Source organism: Peromyscus eremicus, chromosome 13 (assembly GCF_949786415.1).
Source record: "Peromyscus eremicus chromosome 13, PerEre_H2_v1, whole genome shotgun sequence".
NCBI lineage: Eukaryota > Metazoa > Chordata > Mammalia > Rodentia > Cricetidae > Peromyscus > Peromyscus eremicus.
The window spans coordinates 44,372,285-44,395,073 of record NC_081429.1 but is presented as its reverse complement, the minus strand read 5'-3'; the positions used below and the strand labels follow the sequence as shown (position 1 = coordinate 44,395,073).

At 36.6% G+C, this 22,789-nt stretch overlaps 1 protein-coding gene across 7 annotated transcripts in view; it reads right to left on the bottom strand.

The window, feature by feature from the left end:
* Positions 1 to 22,789, bottom strand: part of Kansl1l (KAT8 regulatory NSL complex subunit 1 like) — a 91,908-nt gene that overhangs the window by 28,752 nt on the left and 40,367 nt on the right. For all 7 annotated transcript variants that reach the window (XM_059278764.1, XM_059278768.1, XM_059278769.1 and 4 more), the window contains exons 4-6: positions 17,103 to 17,300; positions 16,545 to 16,666; positions 9,647 to 9,851 (exon numbers count right to left, since the gene is read on the bottom strand). In XM_059278764.1, the coding sequence (XP_059134747.1) occupies positions 9,647 to 9,851; positions 16,545 to 16,666; positions 17,103 to 17,300 (525 nt within the window). The remainder of the gene's footprint in view (positions 1 to 9,646; positions 9,852 to 16,544; positions 16,667 to 17,102; positions 17,301 to 22,789) is intronic.

Genomic DNA, 22,789 nt, shown 5'->3' with positions numbered 1-22,789 from the left:
TCCATGAATACAGACTTTAATCAAGAAACCTGCTATTTGTCTACTTGTACTTCAAAACTAATATGTGCCACACATTTTCCTGGACTGCAGTTTCTTTTTTGCCTAGCTCTGTTGGGTATTTGTAGAGCAAACTAATAATTTTATTCACAAAATTATACTTTTTACTACCGAGGATCTATGCTTGAAAACAGCACACTAGGATCCATACTTGAAAAGCCATACCTAAAGTCTCAATGCATGTACCTGGACATGTTACTTGATGGCATCTGAGACCTTATACTTGAGTCTAACACCATAAATGGCATGATACTAGTAGATTTGAAAAAAAGGTAAAGTGGTTTAGAAATGTGAATCATTGGGACCCAAAGAATGGACTGTGGTAGTTTCAAAGATGACCCCTATGAATCATGTCTTTTAGTACTATTCTTGACATTTTATAAGCCCTCCAAAATTAAATCCCACATTCATTCTTATTAGTCAGTAAATTCAATATTTGCATTTTGGAAAGCCTGGATCACAATGTAAGAAGTTTGACTATTCTAAAGAAAACATCCTAAGTGAAATCAGTGTCAGCAGAGAATCAACCCTCAGCAGAGAAGCTTCTTGCCGTAAGTGGAATTAATTCAAGACCCACAACTGGACAATGTGCAAAGAATGAGACTTCAGGGCACTCACTTCCAAATGGGATGTCTTCATCAAAGCCCTCTCCATCAAAGTTTCCTCTTACTGAAGGAAACAAGGTGGGTAGCAACAGAAGTAGACACTTAACTGTATTGTGACCTCTGCAAGCATGTCTACTCTCACATTCATGTGCAAGCACCACACAGGTGCATGTGCGCACACACTTTCACATTTTCCTAGCAACATTCCAATAATGGTAGCACATTTTTTCAAAGATGTCAGCAGCCTTATCTTTTATCCTCTGCACTTTCTGAATTCAGAAGAATCTAGTCTTTTTTCTATTATGTACCTTACAGTTTTTTCATTCTTTACCTATTAACCAACTGCAAAGCAAGTTTGATATAGCAGCTTATACTCTTGGAGCTACCCTAACAAGGTGCTATAGATGAAGGAGTTGAAAATTTCCACATTCATTTCTTGTAATTATGGCATCCCAGCTTTAATAGGGCAACCTTACAAAGGTCCTAGGAGGCAATGCTCTTTTGCTTTTTCCACCTCCCAGGACTTGTATCATCTTTGATTTATGGTAACATAACTCCAGTCTGCTTTTATTTCCACAATGCCTTCATCTCGTCTTTGTTTCCCAAATTCTACTTTTTCTCTTATAAGAACATGTATCACTGGATTTAGGGCTCATCCTAAGTCCAATATGATCTTGGTATTAAGTTCTTTAAATATGCAAAGACCCTGTTACTATCACAATTTAGCCTATAGTCACACTCTTAGGAACCAGGTTTCAGAACATGGACATCTTTGGGGATAAAAATGTCAATATCATCACCGTTGTTTAAATGTTTTACTCCCTCTCTCTGCTTCCATGGGTGTAATAAAAAGTCACCTATACTATTTCTTTTATTCTTACACAATTAAGATGTTTTTTCCGCCGGGCGGTGGTGGCGCACGCCTTTAATCCCAGCACTCGGGAGGCAGAGGTAGGCGGATCTCTGTGAGTTCGAGGCCAGCCTGGTCTACAGAGTGAGTTCCAGGAAAGGTGTAAAGCTACACAGAGAAACCCTGTCTTGAAAAACCAAAAAAAAAAAAAAGTTTTTTCCCCCTCCGGACATTTCCCAGATTTGTCTTTGGATTCTACAGTTTGAGTGTGTTTTAGATAATAGGTAGACAGATGGATAGATAGATGGGCAGGTAGGTATTCAGTCTGAAATTCTTTTTACATATTTGATTTGTTGTTTGCCATTAATTTTGGAAATTTCTCCTTATAATTTCAAATCTTTTTCTTTCCTTTTGATATTCTAATGCCTCCAAATTCTTACATGTTCTATTTCATTTTTTAAAATTCCCTTTTCTGTTTGAATTTAAGTTTCTGAAGTTTCAATAGTCTGTGCTATGTGTGGTGATCTTTCCTCAACTATCTCCAGACCACAGATGAGCTTGCCAATGGCAAGCTTAAGTTATAGTGTTTTTAATTTGTAGCATAAATTTCTGGTTCCGCTTGATTTTCCATCTGTTTACATTGCAAATCTACTATGTTTTCTACTTTATGTATTAAAGGCCCCAATATAACATTTTAAATTAAGATTTTCCATATGACAATCCAACTCTTTTTGTCTCGAGGTTAGATCTAATAGTCTCTTCAGTATGTGTTCTTTCCTAATATGCCTTGCAGAGTTTTGCTGAATGCTGAGCATGATATACAATGTAATAGGAGGTAAGCACACCTTTTATTATTGTTATATAAACTAAAAGTAATTGCTATTGCTATATAGGTGCCAGATACTTCAGCGTATCATTTTATTAGTATATATTCATGGTAAAAGTATGAGTTTATGACATTCTTATGTATATATGAGATGTTCTTTGATTTTATCTATTTCAATATTTTACCCTCTCCTATTCCCATTTCTTTCTCCTACTGATCCCCTTTCTCTTCAAAAATAGTCATGCTTTTTGTTTTCATATTTTTTATTTAGATTCTGTATATGAGAGAAAACATGACACTTATCTTCTGAGCCTGTTTTATTAACACAATAATATCTAGTTCCATCCATTTTCCTGTTAAAGGATAATTTGCTTCATTATGACTAAATCACTCTGTGTGCATATGTGTCCTCTTTGTCCATTAACATGTACAAAGATGGGTTGATAAAATGACTGGGCTATTGTGAAAAGTGGTAGGATAAACAGAAATGCAGTTGGTTATCTTACCAGTATGCTAACATACATTCCTTTAGGTATATGCCTAGGAGTGGTAGAGGAGAACATGATATTATTCTATTTTTTCTTTTTTAATTTATCTCCACACTGATTTTTGTAGTGGTGGCATTAATTTATATTCTACTAGTGATGCATATTAGCGGCTTATTCATCTATCTTTGCAAGAATTTCTGTTCCTGGATATCCTGATGATTGCCATTCTGACTAAGGTGAAATGGGATCTCAATTTAGTTTTGATTTGCATTTTCCTGATGGCTAAGCATGCTGGACATTTTCCTACATATTCATTGGCCATTTGTACTTCTTTTAAGAACTGACTGCTCAAGGCATTTGCCCATTTATTTATTGGATGGTAGAAGGCTTGATCAGTTTTTTGTATATACTCTGAATTTATTGTTCTTGAGATAGGTTCTAATTATGTAGCCCTTTCTGACCTGGAACTCTCTATGTAGACCAGATTGTCCATGAACTCATAGAGCTCCAACTGCCTCTACCTCCCGAATCTTGGGATTAAGGTGTATACTTCTACACCCAGCCTATATTCTGGATATTAATCTTTCTTCTGTTGGATGAGTAGTGGACACAAATTTTCTCTCATTCTATAGGTTATTGCTTCACTTCAGTTTTTAATTTTTAACGCAGAAACTGTGTGTCAGGGCAGGAAGGGGAAGGTACTATGCATATGTATAGAAGTTGGAGGTCAACACCAAATGCCTTCATCTATAGCTTATACTTTGGAGACCAGGTCTGTCACTAAATCTTGAGCTTCCATTTATCTAAACCAACTAGCCAGCAGAACCCCTGGGATGCATTTGACTCCAAGGCCCCTTCCCACAGCTACATGCACACACCACTGCTCCCAGATATTACATGGGTGCTAGGTGGTAACTCAGGTTCTTACGCTTGCAGAGCAAACCCTTCATACACTAAGCCATTTCGCCAGGACCTAGAAACATTTTAATTTCATGCATTTGTTGATTCTTTTTTCCTGTGTTTTTGACTTGTACACAGAAAGCCCTTGTACCTATGTTTTAATGAATTTTCGCTAAAACAGTTTCAAAGTTTTGGGTTTTATGTTAAAATCTCTTATCTAATTTGTATACATTTTGACAGGGTCAGAGTAAAGGATCTAGTTTCACTCTGCCACATGAGAACCAATTTTTACAATACCATCTGGTGAAGATGTACTTTGTACAAATTTGTTTATGAACCCTCTTGGAAATCAGCTGGCTGTAGCTATGTGGGTTTGTTCTCGGTCTTCCTCCTTTCCAGTGCTTTGAGGAGTCTTGTTAGCATGGCTCTGTTCTATAATTTGAAATCAGGTAATTGATTCCTCCAGCACTGCTATTTCTACTCACAAAACCTTTGGTTATATGGGATCCATTTAGTTGTGAAATTGCTTTTTCTGTGAAGGATGTCATTGAAATTTTGGTAAGGATTGATTGGATCTATAAAGGACTTAGGGTAGTATACATATTTTCACAATATTAACTCTGCTGATCCATTGACATAAGGTGTCTTTCCATCTTCTATCTTTTTTGGTTTCTTTTATCAGTGTTTTACAGTTAATACTTCTACAGTTAGAATTATTCCTTTATTTTTGTATTTGAAGCTAATATAAAAGGGATTCTTTTCCTTATTTCCTTCTCAGCACAATTGTTACTGTATATTTCAAAGTGACTGTATTTTTGTATGCTGATTTTGTATTTCACTATGTCTTGGAAATAGTTATCATAAGAAAAAGTTTTACTGGGGAGTCTTTATCATAGTCTATTTTTATTTTTATGTGTCTGGGTTTGCCTGCATTCATGGTTGTGTACCATGTGTATAGCTAGTATTCATGGAAGACACAAGAGGTCACTAAATCCCCTGGAACTGATGTTACAGACAATTGTGAGCTGCCATGTGAGTGCTGGGAGTTGAACCTGGGTCCTCTGGAAGAGCAGTCAGTGCTCTTGGCTGAACCATCTCTCCAGCCCCTAGTAAGATCTTTTTTAGTATCAAATCATTTGCAAATAAGGCTAATTGGATATTTCTCTTTTTTTTTTTAAAGTTGTATCCATTTCATTTCTTTCTCATGCTTTATTGATCTAGATAAGAATTTCAGTGATGCATTAGATAAGAATGGAGAGTGGACACCATTGTCTTGCTTTTGATTTTAGGGAAAATGCTTTTATTTTTTTCCCATTTTGTATATTATTGGCTATACATTTGTCAGGCTTCTGTGTGTGTGTGTGTGTGTGTGTGTGTGTGTGTGTGTGTGTGTGTGTGTGTAACATACTATCAACAAGTTAGTTTCATTCCAGAGATTCAGGAATGGTTCAAAATAAGCAAATTAATAAATATAACACATACATATACAATAGGAACATAAATCTCATGATTATCTTACTGTCTCAATAGATACAGAAAAAGCCCTTGACCAAGTTCAACATCCTTTTTTTTGTAAAAGCCCTGAAAAAATTTGGAATAGAAAGAACATAACCACCCTCTATCTATATTTAGATAGCTAGACAAACAGACAGACAGACATACCAGAAGCCCTAATTCTTTTTTTTTTTTTTTTTTGGTTTTTCGAGACAGGGTTTCTCTGTGTAGCTTTGCGCCTTTCCTGGGACTCACTTGGTAGCCCAGGCTGGCCTCGAACTCACAGAGATCCGCCTGGCTCTGCCTCCCGAGTGCTGGGATTAAAGGCGTGCGCCACCACCGCCCGGCGAGAAGCCCTAATTCTTAGATACTATCATCCCATGCTTTCTGGCTTCTTAAGCGTTTGTTGAGAGGACACGTCTAATGTTATTCTGATGGAGATGCCTTTGTGAATACACTGACATTTTCCTCTAGTAGCTTTTTTCTGTGTTGTGTCTGACATTTCGTTTTCATTTTGCCAGTCTTCTGTTACTCTTCATGTATTCTCAATGTACTACAAACTCACCAGTGACTCACCTTCCCAAGTGCTAGGATGACGGGTGTGTTACACCACACCTAACTTTCTCATGTATTTAGTATTCTTCCCTTGTTCTACTGTTTGCCTTTAACTCTGATGTGACATGGAAAGCCTCTATTCTTGTCATATTTATTAGGGATTCTTAATGCCTCCAGTCCCAGTCTGTCTATATCATTGGTTTGAGAAATTTTCTGTTACTCTGTAATTGAATAGGTTTTTCTATGCCTTTCGCTTGAAACTCAGCTCTTCTATTACATGTATGCTTAGGTTTGGTCTCTCCCAAAGTTTTTCAAAGTCATAGGCATCCTGCGTTTTGTGTTTTTTTTTTTTTTTTTTTTAAACTCATCTGTAAGTGTGCTCTCGCTCTTTATTATCATTTATTATTATTACTATTATTTGTTTGCTATTTAATTTGTTTCCTTGATGAATTTTCAATCCATGTTGCAGACTTTTTATTTTTAGGTCCTGAGTTGATATCTTCTTTAAAGTCATTGATCAGGTTTAAAAGTAGGCTTTTGTATTCTTTGTCTTGTATTTCAACTACTTCAGCATCTTTGGTTTTACCTATTGAGAAGTTACGATCAATTTAAATAAGGAGTCATACTGTCTAAATCTTTCATATTTCTTGTGGTTTTATACTGTGACTTAGACATCTATTTGAGAGGATAGTTTTCTCTTGGGCTTATGGTTAACACTACTCTTTAAAGGAGATGAAGCAGAGATTCATAACAAAACAATTATTTGTCCAGAAAATAGTTATTAAAATGCAAATGACTACCTACATCCTTAGTAAGGTTATAAAATGTCTCTGTTCCTAACTCCAAAAACAAGGAAGTTTAAAAGTTATTATTGCTGAAGCTACTACTGGGTTAAGAGAGGACGTGAGGAAGGAGAAATGGTAAAAGCTTATGTAGGAACTATAACAGAGGTAGGAAGAAGACTCACAGAAACAAGCAAAGCAATCATAAAACCAGAACAAGAGGAACAGAACCCAGAAAAAGAAAACTCTGAAAAGGGAATAAATAGAAAAACAAAACAACAGCCAATCTTTCCTCCCTGCTTTGATACTTGAACCGTCTTTTTAACTTAGGCTACAAGTCGTCCACATCCTGATTAACTTCTGAATCCTTTCAGGATCCTTCTCAGAGTCTGCAGCTATACTCTGTTCTTGCACTGGAGCTCTTTTAGTTTGGTAGTAAAGTGTGTGAAAAAGGAAGTATTCTTAATCTTGTGATTAAATCTCAGTCTTTTCGTGTAGCCATGTCCTTAAACTATGAATTTAACAGCTGTTTCTAACCCACATATACACACCCACTTAAGTGAGAAATAACCAGTAATAAAAATGGAAAAGATGTTCTTCCTTCAGGTGGTAAAATCTTTCTCCTGAAGAATCTTTGTTACAGATAATGCCTAAGCCAATTTCACATTGGTTCTCTTCCTCCTTACATGCTAGAGCCATTAGCCATCCCCTCTTAACTTTCAGTTTTAAAATGTATGAGTCCATGAATGAATAGCAGTCCATGTGGTTAGTATACCATATGGTTTCTGTGTCTCCAAACAGAATTTGGCTCTAACTCTTGATTTTCCTGTCTCCCAATATTTCAGGGTAGCAATTAGCCTGGCAATCTCAAATGTGTGACAGATGCATGAAAAGGAATTAGCTTTAAGTTGCTCACTGTTTTAGTCTAAAGATAGGAGTGATTACTGTCTAATTTCTTTGTATGCTGGAACTGAAACCACAAGTCCTGAAAATGTCCTTAGTAGTATAGTAGTTAAAAATGTAAACATTTCCCCCTTGGTTGTCAGAGGAGTAGTGATCAGTTAAGTACTTTCTATGTCCTCTCTACTACTGTAAGAGCTCTTTCCCTCTCCATTGCATTGTTACTTCTCCACATTGCCTTGTGTCAACCAGTGTGTATAGAAATGTACATAAATGTTTGTACCTGCAATTCTCCAAAGGATGACCCAGAACTAATACCATTCTAGATGCACAGGAGTTAATTTACTCTATGTATTAGCCATTAACCTTTAGTTTCAGTGGGTCCTTCCTAGAATAAGTTGGTTTCTTAGATAACAAAACAACAGTTATCACATTCAGAAATGTCAACACTGGCTCTTTGTTGTTTGCTTGCAGTGCTGGGGATGAAGCCAGAATAGAGTTTATGGATGGTAGACTGGGGATGTAGTCAGTAGCTGCTACGGACGTAGCTACATCCCCAACCTGATAAATATTTTTATCTAATCTACCAGCCACACTTCAGTTTTCTCATTGTTCTAAGAAAAATTGTTCCTCTGACAATATTCTGTTTTGTACTGCACATTAATCCTGTCATATATGTTCTTAATATCTCAATCAAGAACAATTCTTCATGACATAACACTGAGAACTTTTAAGTATTCCAAGCTAGTTGTTTCTTAGTAGCATATTTCTAAACTTGGCTTTGTCTAATCATTACTCATACTTAAATTAGAATGATATACCCCTGCATAATACTGTCTCTTTCTAGTAGGCAACTCTGGCTTTGATAATTTGGGTGATGTATTTTCTGATTGTCTATGATACAATTATTATGAACCCCTGACAACAGGCAGGAAGGGTGGTTGTACTTTAAGCCTATGCAGATCTCCTATTTCAGTCTCCTCCTGTCCTCACCCCAGGTTGTTATTAATCTCTCACTATTCTTGCCCAGTCATTTGTTCACTTTCTCATCCATTCTATTTATTAACACCCTGCCCTGTCTCTCTACATACCTACCTATGTAGAGCCAGTCCATCTTCTCTGTGTCATCACTGTGAACTCACGGGTGCATTTGGTTTTTTGTGTTGTGTTGTGTTGAGACACTGTCATGTAGGCCACATTGGCTTGGACCTCATTATGTGGCCTAGGATGACCTTGCTTTGTTCATCATCTTGCCTCCACCTCCCAAGTATATGTCACCATGCCTCAAACCCTGGGGCTTTGGGAATGCTTACCAAATGCTCTTATAAACTTATCCACAGCCTAGCCCTCTCATGTTTTCCGTAGTTCATTACTATCCTTATAGGGACGGGGATGTAGCTCAGTTGGTAAAATACTGGCCTAGCATTCACAAAATTTGGGTTCAATTCCCAGCATACTCATAATCCAGGTACCCCAGTGGTGGAACAGGAGGATTAGTTCAAGATCATCCTTGGCTACACAGTAAATTAAGGCCAGCATAGGATACATAAGACCCTGTTTGGGAGGGAGGGAGGGAGGGAAGGAGGGAGGGAGGGAGGGAGGGAGGAAAAGAAGAAATTAAAATTTTTGATACCCAAATATTCCCACATTTGGCCAGAAGAAACTTCTCAAAGCTAGCTCCTGCATTAGTGTTTCTCACTAATCTTATACCTTGTGTTTACCTGAGCAAATATTTCTAACACAGGTATGTAGTACATGTCATTATTACCCTTACCTGAATGTTTCAAAAATCACCTTGACATTTAATTTTCTTTAAAAATTATTTTAATGTACTTACAAAACAGCAAGATACATTTATTTTTTTAAACCAGGGGCTTGGTCATAGCTCAGTGTAGAGTGCAGGCTAAGCATGCAAGGGGCCCATGTTACATTTCTAGCAGCAAAGAAAACAACAATAATTTTTTAAAAAAATGGGGAAAAAGAAATTTTAGAGTACACAGAGTATACTGCTATGTTAAAAAACTTATTAAATCCCATTTTTTATTGTCACTATCAATTATTATCTAATTTATAAACTGTATTTTAAGTTTTTATATGCAATTATTCTAACTATATATAACTCACATCCGATTGTACTCAAAATATACTGCAGTGAAATCTTTCTTCATGTTCCCCAAATGCAGCCTTACCTGAGGAGTCCAGTAAAAAGTGGGGCTCAATCGGTAGAGCTTTCTCTTATGGAAACTCTGAAGCGGCCTTGTTCGGGCAGCTGTGCTCATGACAGCCAAGGATGGGGATTTCATTCTCGTCCTGTCCTTCCTCCTTTTCTTACTGTGCTTCTGAGTGAGTAACCAGCTACTGGAGGAGGAGAGCTCATCTAAGTTCTCTGAAGCACTGAAATAGATGAAATAATGGAGATGGGGGTAAAATAAAATGAACAAAAGACAAAGAAAACTAAATGTCAACTTTCTTGGTTTATTATGATAGAAGAGTATTCACTTTTAGCCAATTTTTGTGATAACAATAGATAAAATAATTGACATTAATAGAGAATTACATAGCAAAAATATAGAAATAATTTCTATTTTCTCCTGCAAAAGGTACATCTTCAAAGTTAAAATGTTCTTTAGTATAAAATGAATGTTCCTTGTAAATCAATAATTCACATACGACACAGTTTTAACTATTTATGCCAATTTCTTTTGCACTTAGGTAAAGTACATCAGAACTAAAGGCTTAAAAAGTACCAAGGTCTCCTCACTGCATCTTTAATTCATCTTAAATAAAGAAGCTCACTGCATACCAAATTTCAGCGAATTCTGAAACAGCTACAATCCTATTATAGTTTAGAAGCTTTTAAAACTTATAAATGTTATAACTGTAAAATAATGAAATAAGCTATATGTGGAAAATATGATTCTCTAATTTCTCTTTATACCAATTTTTAATGTTATATTTAAGGTTTTGTGAACTGAAGTTCCCAGAAAAAAGACAGATTTTACAAACTGCCAGGTTAAAACTTCTTGATTATGTTGGACTATTTCACATCAAGAGAAAAGTATGTGCTTATGTGCTATCTTTAGTCCCTAACAGCCATTTGTTACCTGTCTCTGAATTTGATCTAGTTTTATTTTAACTAGCAGTAGAAAAACCTTTGGAATATATTAATAATATAATAATATATTAATAACTAGGTTATTACCAGACCACCAGCTTCTACCAACACAAAAACTAAGAATGTCAAGAGTCAGCACCTGAAAAGGCTAACAGATGCCCGTTCTGCTGCAACTGGAGTACCTGAATCTCCAACCCTGTATTTGTTAGGTGCCTTGGTGTATGTTTTTTTTTTGTTCATAAAAATATTCATGAAATTGTTTCTGCAGTGGAATATACTATTCAAGGCAACCTGAACCTGTTCCTAAGTGTAATCATTCAGAATAAGCTGTCTTAGGAATTTTGGATAGCTATTTGAAGTTAATACACTTCATTTACATTATTAGTATATTACATATGACATACTGATATACTGATATATAATACATAGCAATATATTTATGTGCGAATATAAGTTAAACTTTTCAACCACAACAGGTACCGATTTCAGTTACGCGGCCCAGCACTAGTTGACTTAGTAGTCAACAAGTAACAAGTGAGTTTGAGATAGGCTAGACAGACACAGGGATCCAAGGGACCACCAGCATACTGGCTGATGGGTGATCCAACTGTAGTGTACAATGGCAGAGCATTATGTGACCACTCAACAACCTTCACACTTACATCATTAGAGATAAAAACAAAAAGAAGCCGTTTTACAAATAAAAATAACTCCTATTGGCACTACTTTAAAAATACAGCAGGGAAGTTTCATTTCCCCATTGACATCATACATCTCGCTAATATGATAATTAGTGTCATCTATCAGAATCCAAACTTATACTGAAAACAATGACTCGGAAAATATTGCTAGCAAACAATATTCTCATAACTGAGAAGTGACTATTGAAAACATTGTGATGGTAAAACTATTACTTTATATTGTGACTAGTTTGACAACATATCTGCAGCTTTTCAATTATGACACCCAATTAGAAGGAATGGTTGCATTTCACGGGCGATAATTACCATTAATGGAAAGAGTATGGCAATGATTCAGTGGAATTTAATTATATACTCCATTCTGGAACTCATTATGGGAAAAATCAAACAAAAATTTAGACCTTGTTTCAAGTAGAAATTCACTTTCTCAGAGATAATATATAGCATCTTACGTTCATTTTAGAATATTAAGTCTAAAAACTTATAACTACCTCATTGGCAGAATGCAATGCTTCATTTATTTGGACATTTAAACATACTTATTTGGTTCTCAGTGACTCCTCTCAGGCTTTAGTGCTAGGACTAACAACCTAAAGGTTAAATCCAACCTTGGCACTTTCAGGTAGATAGTTCCCTTAGTTAAGAAACAAGGGTTAGGAAATCAGTGAATAATAAGTGCACAAACAAGTTCCCCAGAAAATAACTAACAGTGAGTTAAAGACATTAAAATGAGAAGAGGTTTTAAGATACTTCTAAAAAATGACCTAAATATTTAAAAATATTTATCATAATAGTTTTATTTGACCCTCCAAAAGTTACATTAAAAAAAGGCTAAACTTTAAAATTTAAATTTCTTCCATAATGTGCAACATTATGATACACCATAATGGAAAGCTAGAATGAGTACACTTTGATAGAAGACCTAAAACATTTTACTTGGGAAGTTACTTCTATGACATGTCAGCTGTATAGAATGCAGCGAAAATCACAAAAGGCCACCATTTAACCCAGAGATTTCAGTATGGCATGCATGCAAGCTTCCATTACTGTTAAGCGTGTGTGTGCTTGTGTGTTCAGAAGCTTATGGAGAGCAGAGGAGGAGCTCTTTGGAGTATGAGTTACAGGCATTTAAGAACCACTCAGCACAGGTGCTAGGATCAGGAAATCTGAACCCTAGGATAGGGCAGCAAGCACTGGGAACTGTTGAGTCATCTCTCCAGTTTTGTGTGCTCTAATCCAGACGCAAATTAGATGAGAAGCAAAACCAATAGAAGCAGTAGTGAGAGCAACAGAATACTGAGAATACTGATGTGACTATTGCAGAGTAAAAATAAGTACAATTTCCTTTTTTTTTTTTTTTTTGGATACAGGGTCTCCTACATCCCAGACTGGCCTCAAAACCCTGATCCTCCTGCCCCAACTTCCTCAATGCTACCTCCGTATCCAGAATATGTCATAATAATGGGCATGGAATCTAGAGCCTTATGTAGGCTAACACTGTATCTGCTGAGATATAACCCCAGCAGCCCCTCAACATTGTTTTAAGAATGTCACTTATCTGCAAGAAATTGCAAAACATATTGGCATAGTTTGGAGCCTGGTCTACCAAATGTCTACATGCTAAAGAGTTGGCACAGAGGCTGACATCCATAGAGGGTGGTGGAACCTTTAGCAGTGAGACAGAGATATAGACTATAGAGAGGTTCTGGGGCCATAAGAGGGATGACCTTAAGAAGGATGCTTAAGAACCTGGACTCTCTGTCTTCCTTTTTGCTCCCTGGTTCCTGATGAGTGGGCTGCTTTGTTCCACCAAATACTCTTGCCAGAGTGTGCTGCCTCACTGTCAGCCTCAAGCTAAGGAATGGGACCAGCTGATGTGAACCTCTAAAACTGAAAGCCAAAATAAATATATCCAAATGCAAAGCCGATCATTTCAGGTATTTTTCTTATACTAACTGAAAGATGACAAATATTTCATTCATTCAATATTAATTGATGTTCATAATATGTCTCTTACTGATCAAGTGTTCAAAACTGCAATTTAACAAGATAAACTAAAGAAACTCTACTCTTTTGAAGTTTATATAAGGTCCAAAACAGAAGACAGATACTATGTAAAAACTTTAACAAAATGAATCACAACTGTTATCTGATATTCAAAACTACCTATTAAATAACTGATTAGTCCCATGTTTTCTCTTTGAGTAGTAGTAAGTGAAGGCAGAGCATCACACATGCTAGTCAAGTGTTCTACAACTAAGCCACATCTCCAGCTCTTGCAATGCTCCTGCCCCAGCTTTGCGAGTAGCTAGGATGACAGAAATGCATCACCATGCCCATTTTGACTATTCTCTTCCTGTAATATAGGGAAATATACAAGATTATGCTGCTACCACTTAGCTAAATTGGGATTATCTCAACTCTAATTCCAAGTTTTGTGCTTGGTTTTTATTTTTAATTATGTGGTTATGTGTACGTGTATCTTGTGTGGGTATGTGAACATATGAATACAGGTGCCTGTGAAACCCAGAAGAGTATCAGAGTCCCTGGAGCTAGAATTACAGGATATAAGCCATTTGACATGGGTGCTGGGAACCAATTTCAGGTCTTGGCAAGAGCAGTTTGTGCTCTGAACCACTGAGCCATCTCCTCAGACTGTTTATTTTTTTAAGACAAGGTCTCACTGTATAACTCACAGGCTGGCCTTAAACTAGCAATCCTCTTGACTCAGCCTCCCAAATCCTAGGATTATAGGCATGAGCTACCATGCCTGCCTGGCTCCAAAATGACATTTTTAGCAATAAAATTTTTAGAACATTTATCAGTGTTTAAAATTATGTATTTATCTGAATGACTATGATAGTGAGGTGGTTTGAAAGAAAATGCCTCCCAAAGGGAGTGGCATTATTAGGGAGGTGTGGCTTTGTAGGAGTAGGTATGGCCTTGTTGGAGGAAATGTGTCTCCATGGAGGTGGGCTTTGAGGTCTCGTGTGTGTGTATATATATATATATACACATATACACACACACACACACACACACACACACACACACACACACACACACACACACGGTCAAGCCATGCCCAGTAAGACAGACCACTTCCTGTTGCCTACATATCAAGATGTAAAACTCTCAGCTCCTCCAGAACCATATCTACCTGCATGCTGCCATGTCCCACCATGATGATAATGGACTGAACCTCTGAACTGTAAACCACCCCATTAAATGTTTTCCTCTATAAGAGTTGCAGTGGTCATGGTGTCTCTTGACAGCAATAAAACCCTAACTAAGACAGATGGCATCAGTTATTCCTCAACTAGACATCTATCACAGGACAGAACCCAGATCTGGTTTTAGTCAAGATTATATACCCATACAAACCAATAACTGGCATATTATCATCATTCAGATAGTGACTTTTTATATTACTAGAGACTGGATATATATATATGGTAGGTTGAATGTAATTGGCCCCCCATAATCTCATAGGGTGTGGCACTACTAGGAGGTGTAGCATTGTTGGAGTGGGTGTGACCTTGTTGGTGGAAGTATGTCATTGTGGGGGTAGGCTTTGAGGTTTCCTATGCTCAGGATACTGCCCAGTGTCTCAGTGGACTTCCTGCTGCCTGCAAGATGTAGGACTCAGCTACTTCTCTAGCACCATGTCTACCTGCATGTTTTCTGGCTTCCTGCCATGATGATAATGGACTGAACCTCTGAAACTGTAAGCCGCCACCTAAATATTTTTCCTTTAAGCCAGGCAGTGGTCGCACACACCTTTAATCCCAGCACTCAGGAGAGCGAGCCAGGAGGATCTCTGTGAGTTCGAAGCCAGCCTGGTCTACAGAGCAAGATCTAGAACAGGCACCAAAACTACACAGACAAACCCTGTCTCAAAAAAACCAAAAAAAAAAAAAAAAAAAAAAAGAAAAAAAAAAAAATTTCCTTTATAAGAGTTGCTATGGGCCGGGCGGTAGTGGCGCACGCCTTTAATCCCAGCACTCGGGAGGCAGAGCCAGGCGGATCTCTGTGAGTTCGAGGCCAGCCTGGGCTACCAAGTGAGTTCCAGGAGAGGCACAAAGCTACACAGAGAAACCCTGTCTCAAAAAACCAAAAAAAAAAAAAAAAGAGTTGCTATGGTCATGGAGTCTCTTCACAGCAATAGAAACCCTAACTCTGTGTGTGTGTGTGTGTGTGTGTGTGTGTGTGTGTGTGTGTGTGTGTGTGTCCAGTAATATAGTCATGATTATAAGCATAATTTAGATAAGTCAAATGATATAGAAAATGTATTTAGCCTGAAACCACAATGCTTATTCATCATTTTATGACTCAACTTGTAACTGACTTTCATCATGAATCCCCAAACCAGGGTTCTTGTAAACAGACTCTCATAGTTGTCCTATACAACCAGCAAGTATTACTTTCCAAGTGAAGCATCAATGATGCAAACAATGACACTATGTCAAAAGCCACATCAAATCAGTAGAAAGACTATTTTCATCATAGAACCAGGGAAAAATGACTGAGCATAAATAAACTAGAAATATTTTAAAACAAGCCTTCTGAACAGTCAACTAGAAATAAAAATAATTTCTTATTTAACACTTAGTTTATATTCACTAATGTAACTTAAGAATGGAATAGCCATTCCATTAATATTAATACCTAATATGATTTTTATCAGGATATGCATTTTCCTTTTTGTTATATTTCAAAGTTTTTTTTTTTTTTTTTTTTTTTTTTTGGTTTTTCGAGACAGGGTTTCTTTGTGTAGCTTTGCGCCTTTACTGGAACTCACTTGGTAGTCCAGGCTGGCCTCGAACTCACAGAGATCCGCCTGGCTCTGCCTCCCGAGTGCTGGGATTAAAGGCGTGCGCCACCACCGCCCGGCTATTTCAAAGTTTTTAAAATAACTAATGTTGTGATTAAACATTATGGTAATATGTGCCAGTCTTCTGTGCCCTTCTTTAAGTTATAGTAAACTGGAGTACAAAATGGAAGTCATACTAATAAGGCAATACTTCCATAGCTAATATTATCACTAGTATGATTTTTAGAAGCATTAAAATTCCTAGAAATTATACTTCCTCATGGAATGGTTTTATACTTACATTAATCTCATGAACTTACTTATGTCTAAAACTGTATCCATGATCTAGATTGTACTATTGTAGTCCTTACTGTAGAAGAAAAATGGCTGTAACAGGTATAGATCAACAAAATTAAAATAAGCCAAATTTAGAAGCCAAACTCTTCAAGTATACCTACCTCCTTGAAATGCCATTAGCCAGACATTTGTGGCTACAGGATTTAGAGGAGAGGGGTGATGAAGTTGGAGACAAGTTGAGAGGGGCAATCAAACTGTTAATGATCTCCGTCAACTGTGCACTCTACAAAGAAACAGTTAACACTTCAGTACAGTTAAGCATCATTAAGATTCTGAATTTCTCTCCTGAGTATATGTATATGCTGTATTGTATTAACTGATTTGCATATACTGAACCATTCTTGCATCACTAAAACGAAGCCTACTTGGCCATAGTGTTGGTTTCTTAAAAATGTGTTCCTGGTAGCCTACTTTCTCCAACAAGACCCCACCTTATAACTTCTAACAAATGACAGATCTGTTACTTCACTACATTGATCTGGTCAGAACCTTCATGAGCCTTCAAGAACTTTCAGAACCTCATGGACTGAGTCTATGAGATAGAGACTAATGCTGAACACATGACTTTTGGAGGATATTTGATATCTAAACCCTATCAGTAGATTAAGAAGCAAAAACTTCTCTGCAGTTATTTGATAAAGCAGACATTCTAAGCTTACCTGTTTTTCTATGTTTCGAAGAAGGAGTGTAGGACTGCTTGGTGACATCTCAAAATCATGCTCTGGCAAAGGCTCTTGGCTCCGCTGGGGAACCTGAGAATTCACTGAAGTGTTTAAGGAAACTGCTTGGTTTGAAAACTGTATTTGTTTTTTCAAAATGTCTTTTGGAAGCTGACATTCTTCTAAGATCACTATCCCCTAGAGGGTAAAAAACAGTAAAAGTGATCACATCCTACTGTCCTCATGGAAAACATAAATGTAAAATTAAAAATGCAGTTTCTCTCTCTTAAAAAACTGGATGATTGGGGCTGGAGAGATGGCTCAGCAGTTAAGAACATGTACTGTTCTTTCAGAGGAACTGAGTTTGGATCACAGCACCTATGTCGGGCAGTCTACAACCACCTAAAACTCCAGCTCCAGGGATCCAACATACTCTTCTGGCCTATGAGAGCATGCGCGCGCGCGCACGCGCGCACACACACACACACACACACACACACACACAATTTTAAAAAACAGCTTATTTTTTATCCTGTGTGATTGGGCCACTAGAGTAAGATAGTGGACTAGAAACCATCTCCATATGCCTGTGCCATAGTTAAGGAGAAGTGCCAAGAGGAAGGAAGGAAGGAAGGAAGGAAGGAAGGAAGGAAGGAAGGAAGGAAGGAAGGAAGAAAGCCTTGCTCCACAAAGAAAGGGGAAAACAGAACTTGGAAATCTACCAAAAAAGTTATGGGGCACCTGAAAATTACAGAGAAACAAATAATAGACTGAAAAGGAAAAAGAAAAGTCAACCACAGTTTCACCTCCCCACCTGCAGAGGGAAGGGAAAAAGGAAAAAGGGGCCACATCAAAAAGTAGAAATGGGGATTGAGTACACAGGAGTGTGCAAATCACTAAAAAGATTTCCCCAAAACTAGAAAAGATATCCAAACCAAGAGGGAATGCAGACATACACAAAACCAAAAGCCCACTATAACAACTCCAAAAAATAATAACTACTAAATTAAAAAATACCAAAAATGATAAAATTCCAGATAAAGGCCTAAAAAGCTTACTAGCAAAAATGATCAGTGAGCTCCAAGAGGACTCAAAGAGATAAATGAAGTAAAGAAATCAATCAGTAACCTGGAGAGAAAAGAGAGTAACATATAGGAGAAAATCAACAGAATAGAAGAAAAATTCAATAGGATAACTGAGATTTTTTAAGAAAAAAAAGTTGGAAACAAAAAGCTCATAAAAGGAAATACATGAGAATTATAAAAACTAGCAGTACTAAAACAATGGTTTGTGGTTCCACTTTTGTCTTCTATTATTATTTAAGAGATCAGTATATTTAAAAGAATTATTAATTTATGTTTTGTGGCATATAAGACACCAACGTGGAATTTTATAATAAAGGAAGAAGACTGTTGAAGTTGTACTGTTATAAATTCAAATTAGAATGCTAAAATTTTGTAAAGTTAGAAGCAATCTCAAGTAGTAACCACAAGAAAATAACTACAATATATACACAAAAGAAAAACAGAAGGACTTTCAACATCAAAAATAAGTAAATCTTTAACCGAAGTAGTTGAGAGGCAGAAGAAGGAGAATATATGTAAATTCAAAGCCAAACCAATCTACATATCAACTTCTTGGCCACCCAGCACTTCACACTGAAACCCTACCCCAGAATAAAATAAAGTACAAAATAAAATGAACAAAAAGAGGACAGTAATGCAAAAAAAAAAAAAAGAAAAGAAAAAAGTCATACAACATTCAGGAAACAAGATGTCAAAAGTAAATTGATCCTTGTAATTAATAACTTTGATTATAAATAGATTAAACCCTCCAATCAGAAGTCACAGAATAGCAGAAATGAATAAAAATATATCAATGTAAACCTGTCTAGAAGACATTCTTAATCCAATGATATAATAAACTGAAAATGATAGAAAAACATACCACACAAATAGCAACCAAAAGAGAACAGGGTGGCAATACTAATGTCAGTCAGTAGAGACATAACAATTATAAACATTTATACAGCTAATAATTGACCATCAAAATACAGGAAGCAAAACATAATAAAAGTGAAATAGTTGCACAATAATAACTCACTATTGAAGGTAAGATAAAAAGTAAATAAGCACAGGACATAACACAGTGGACTAAATAGATTTAACAGACATACATAGACCTATCCAATAGCAGCATATAGATTACTAAGTATACATTGTACCATTTTCCCAAAAGACCGTATATTAAGCCATGTATGAGTTAAAGCTCAAAATAACAAGAAAAAATTTAAAACATATTCTTCAATACAAATATGAAAAGAAGACTATCCCTCTTTTCAGATGATGCACTATAGAGATTCCAGAAATTCTATCAGAAAACTCCTAGAAACAGTAAACAAACTCAGCCACATGGCAAGATATAGAATCAACCTGCACAAATCAACAGCTTTTCTGTACACAAAAACCAAACATACAGAGAAGGAGATCATAGACCACTCCTATTCACAATAGCCTCAGGAATAAGCCAAGGCAAGGCAATGAGGGACCTCTGAAAAAGAGACAGCCATTAGGATATGGAAGGACACCATTGCTCATGGGTTGTTAGTATTAACACTGTGAAAATGACAGTTCTACAAAAATATATTTACAAATTCAGTGTACTCCAAATCAAAATCCCTATCTCATTCTTCACAGAAACAGAAAAAGAAAAGTATTATAAACTTCATATGGAACCACAGAAGAACCATGAGTAGCCAAAACAATTCTGAATAAAAAGAACAATGCTGAGGGGATTAAAATTCCAGATTTTAAGGTATGTTACAGAGACATAATAAAAACAATATATTGGTACAAAAACAGACATGTGGGCCAATGAAATAAAATCAAAGACCTAAACATGAGCACATCTAACTTCAGCCACTTAATATTTGACAAAGAGGCCAAAACATACGCTGGAAAAAAGAAAGCATCTTTAACAAATGTTGCTGAGAAAAAACTGGATGTCCACATGCAGAAGAATGAGATTAGATCTATTTTCCATCACCTTGCACAAAATCTGATTCTAAATGGATTGAAGACTAAACAAACAAACTGCTAGAAGAAAACATAGGCAGTTTTCCCAAGAACTCCATTTTCCCCAAGACTTAAGGCTAACAATCATTGAGATTTCACGAAAGTAAAAAGTCTTTGCACAGCTAAAGAAACAAGCAGATGATAGGAAGCCCAGAGAATGGGGGAGGATGTTGGTCACGTGCACATCTGACAGAGGTTTAGTATCTAGAACATACAAAGAACTCAAAATACAGAGTCCAAAACAACAACAACAAATGACACATTCAAAAAAATGGGCCTAGGACCTAAATGGAGAGGGAAAGAATAGAGAAAAGATGACTGAGGAATATCTAAAAAGATGTTCATCATCCCTAGCAATTAGGGAAATGCAAAACAAAACAATTTTGTGATTTCATATGATCCCAGTCAGAACAGAAAAGATCAGCAAAAATATCAACAACATATTAAATGCTGGAGAAGATGCAGGGGAAAGGAACCCCTCATTCCCTGCTAGTGGTACTGCAAACTGGTACAGGCTCTGTGGAAAACAGTGTGGGGAATTCTCAAAAAGCTAAAAATAAGTCGACCATCTGACGCAGCAGTACCACTCCTGGGCATATGCCCAAAGGACTTGACATCCTACTCTACAGGTCCTTCTTCAGCTGTGTTCACTGCTATTCTATTCCCATTAGCTAACACATGGAAACAATCTTACAACTGATGGATGGACAGTGAAACTGGTCCATACATGCTATAGAATACAATTCAGCTGTAAAGAAAAATGAAACCATGAACTTTGCAGGTGAGTGGATGGAACTAGAAAATATCATATTGAGAGAGGCAAGCAAGACCCAGAAAGACAAACTGCATGTTCTCTTATTGGAGGCTCCTACCTCCAAATCTTGAGATATGAGTGCATAGTCTGTAGTAACTACAGAAAGCAATAAAGTAAAATGGGACCATTGCCAGGATAGGGGGGTTGAGGAGCAATAGAGAGGGGAACAAGGTACAAGTAATCAGACTAGGGAAATGGGAAAGGAGGTGCTTTCTAGGGAGGAGAAAGGAAGTAAATTTAAAAAGGTGGAAGAAGGTAAAGGGGAATGGGAGGATACAAGGAATCAGCTTGTCTCTATCCCAAAGCTCTGAAACTATCAGTATGTACCACAACATCTGGCTAAAAGAACCAATTTTGATTCTCAGTGATTTTCTCAAAGCTGGGTTAGTAGCACATAATGTATAATTGACACTCAGTAGGCTGAAACGGAAGAGTTGGTTGAGGACAACTAGGCTACTTAGTCAGACCTTGTCTCAATAACAAAACAACTAAACAGAAACTCCAAAGCTTTGATTTTTTTTTCTACCCTCATTTACATTTATCTCTAACTTGTATTATTTCCTATCCTTGGCTAGTTTTTGGGTCTGACTGCCCTTCTAATGGTTATTTAACGTTTAAAATCAGGTTGGTGCACAGAGACTTTTGTTTTGTTTGTGTGCCCTTAGCACTGCTTTCACTTTGTCTTATGTGGCACGTTGAATTTTTATTTGATAAACAAAAACATAAACCCAAAACTGGAAGACTTACACTCCTTGATTCTATAGTGACTAGAGTAATCAAAATAGTGTAATAACAGACAAATGTAGACAGACATATAGACCAATAGAACAAAGAACAGAGAAATAAAATATTTACATATATGGTCAAATGATTTTGAGAATGGTGTCAAAACCATTCAATAGAGAAAGCAAAATCTTTCCAACTAATTTGGCCCTAGGGAAGCTGGAGAGCTATATGCAAAAGAATGGAAGTTAGACTCTGTCTAACTCCACATATAAAAGGTAACTCAAAATGGACCAAATGCCTCACTATAAGACCTAAAACTAAGCCGGGCGGTGGTGGCGCACGCCTTTAATCCCAGCACTCGGGAGGCAGAGGCAGGCAGATCTCTGTGAGTTCAAGGCCAGCCTGGGCTACCAAGGGAGTTCCAGGAAAGGTGCAAAGCAACACAGAGAAACCCTGTCTCAAAAAACCAAAAAAAAAAAAAAAAAAAAAAGGACCTAAAACTATAAACTCTTGAAGAAAACATAGGAACACCAAAGGCACAGATAAAAACAGAATAGATAAATTAGACTTCATGAAAAGAATATAAAAACTAAAATTACAACAAATAAAATAGTAGAAAAGATTTGGAAAGCACATATTAGAGAAACAATTATCTAGAATATACAAAGAACTCCTAAAGTTCAGCAACAACAAAGCCAGCTAGAAATAAGCAAAGCAAAAGACTTGATGTCTAGATATTTCTCCATAGAATATAAACAAATAACCAGTAAACATAAAAAATATGCTCAACATCATAAATATTAATATCAGAGAAGTATAAATCAAAACTGAAGAGATATCACCTTACATCCAGTATTATCATTTTTTTAAAAAGTCAAAAAGCAGAATATTGGCCACAACTTGGAGTAATTGGAACAGCTGTATAATACAGTTCATTAAAAATTAACACTTGAAAAAAAATTAACACTTGAATTACCATGCAATCCTGCAATTCCATTTCTAGATGTATAGCTAAAAGAATTGAAAGAGTGCTGTGTTTTTGTGTTTGGTTGTTTCTGAGAAAGGCTCTCACT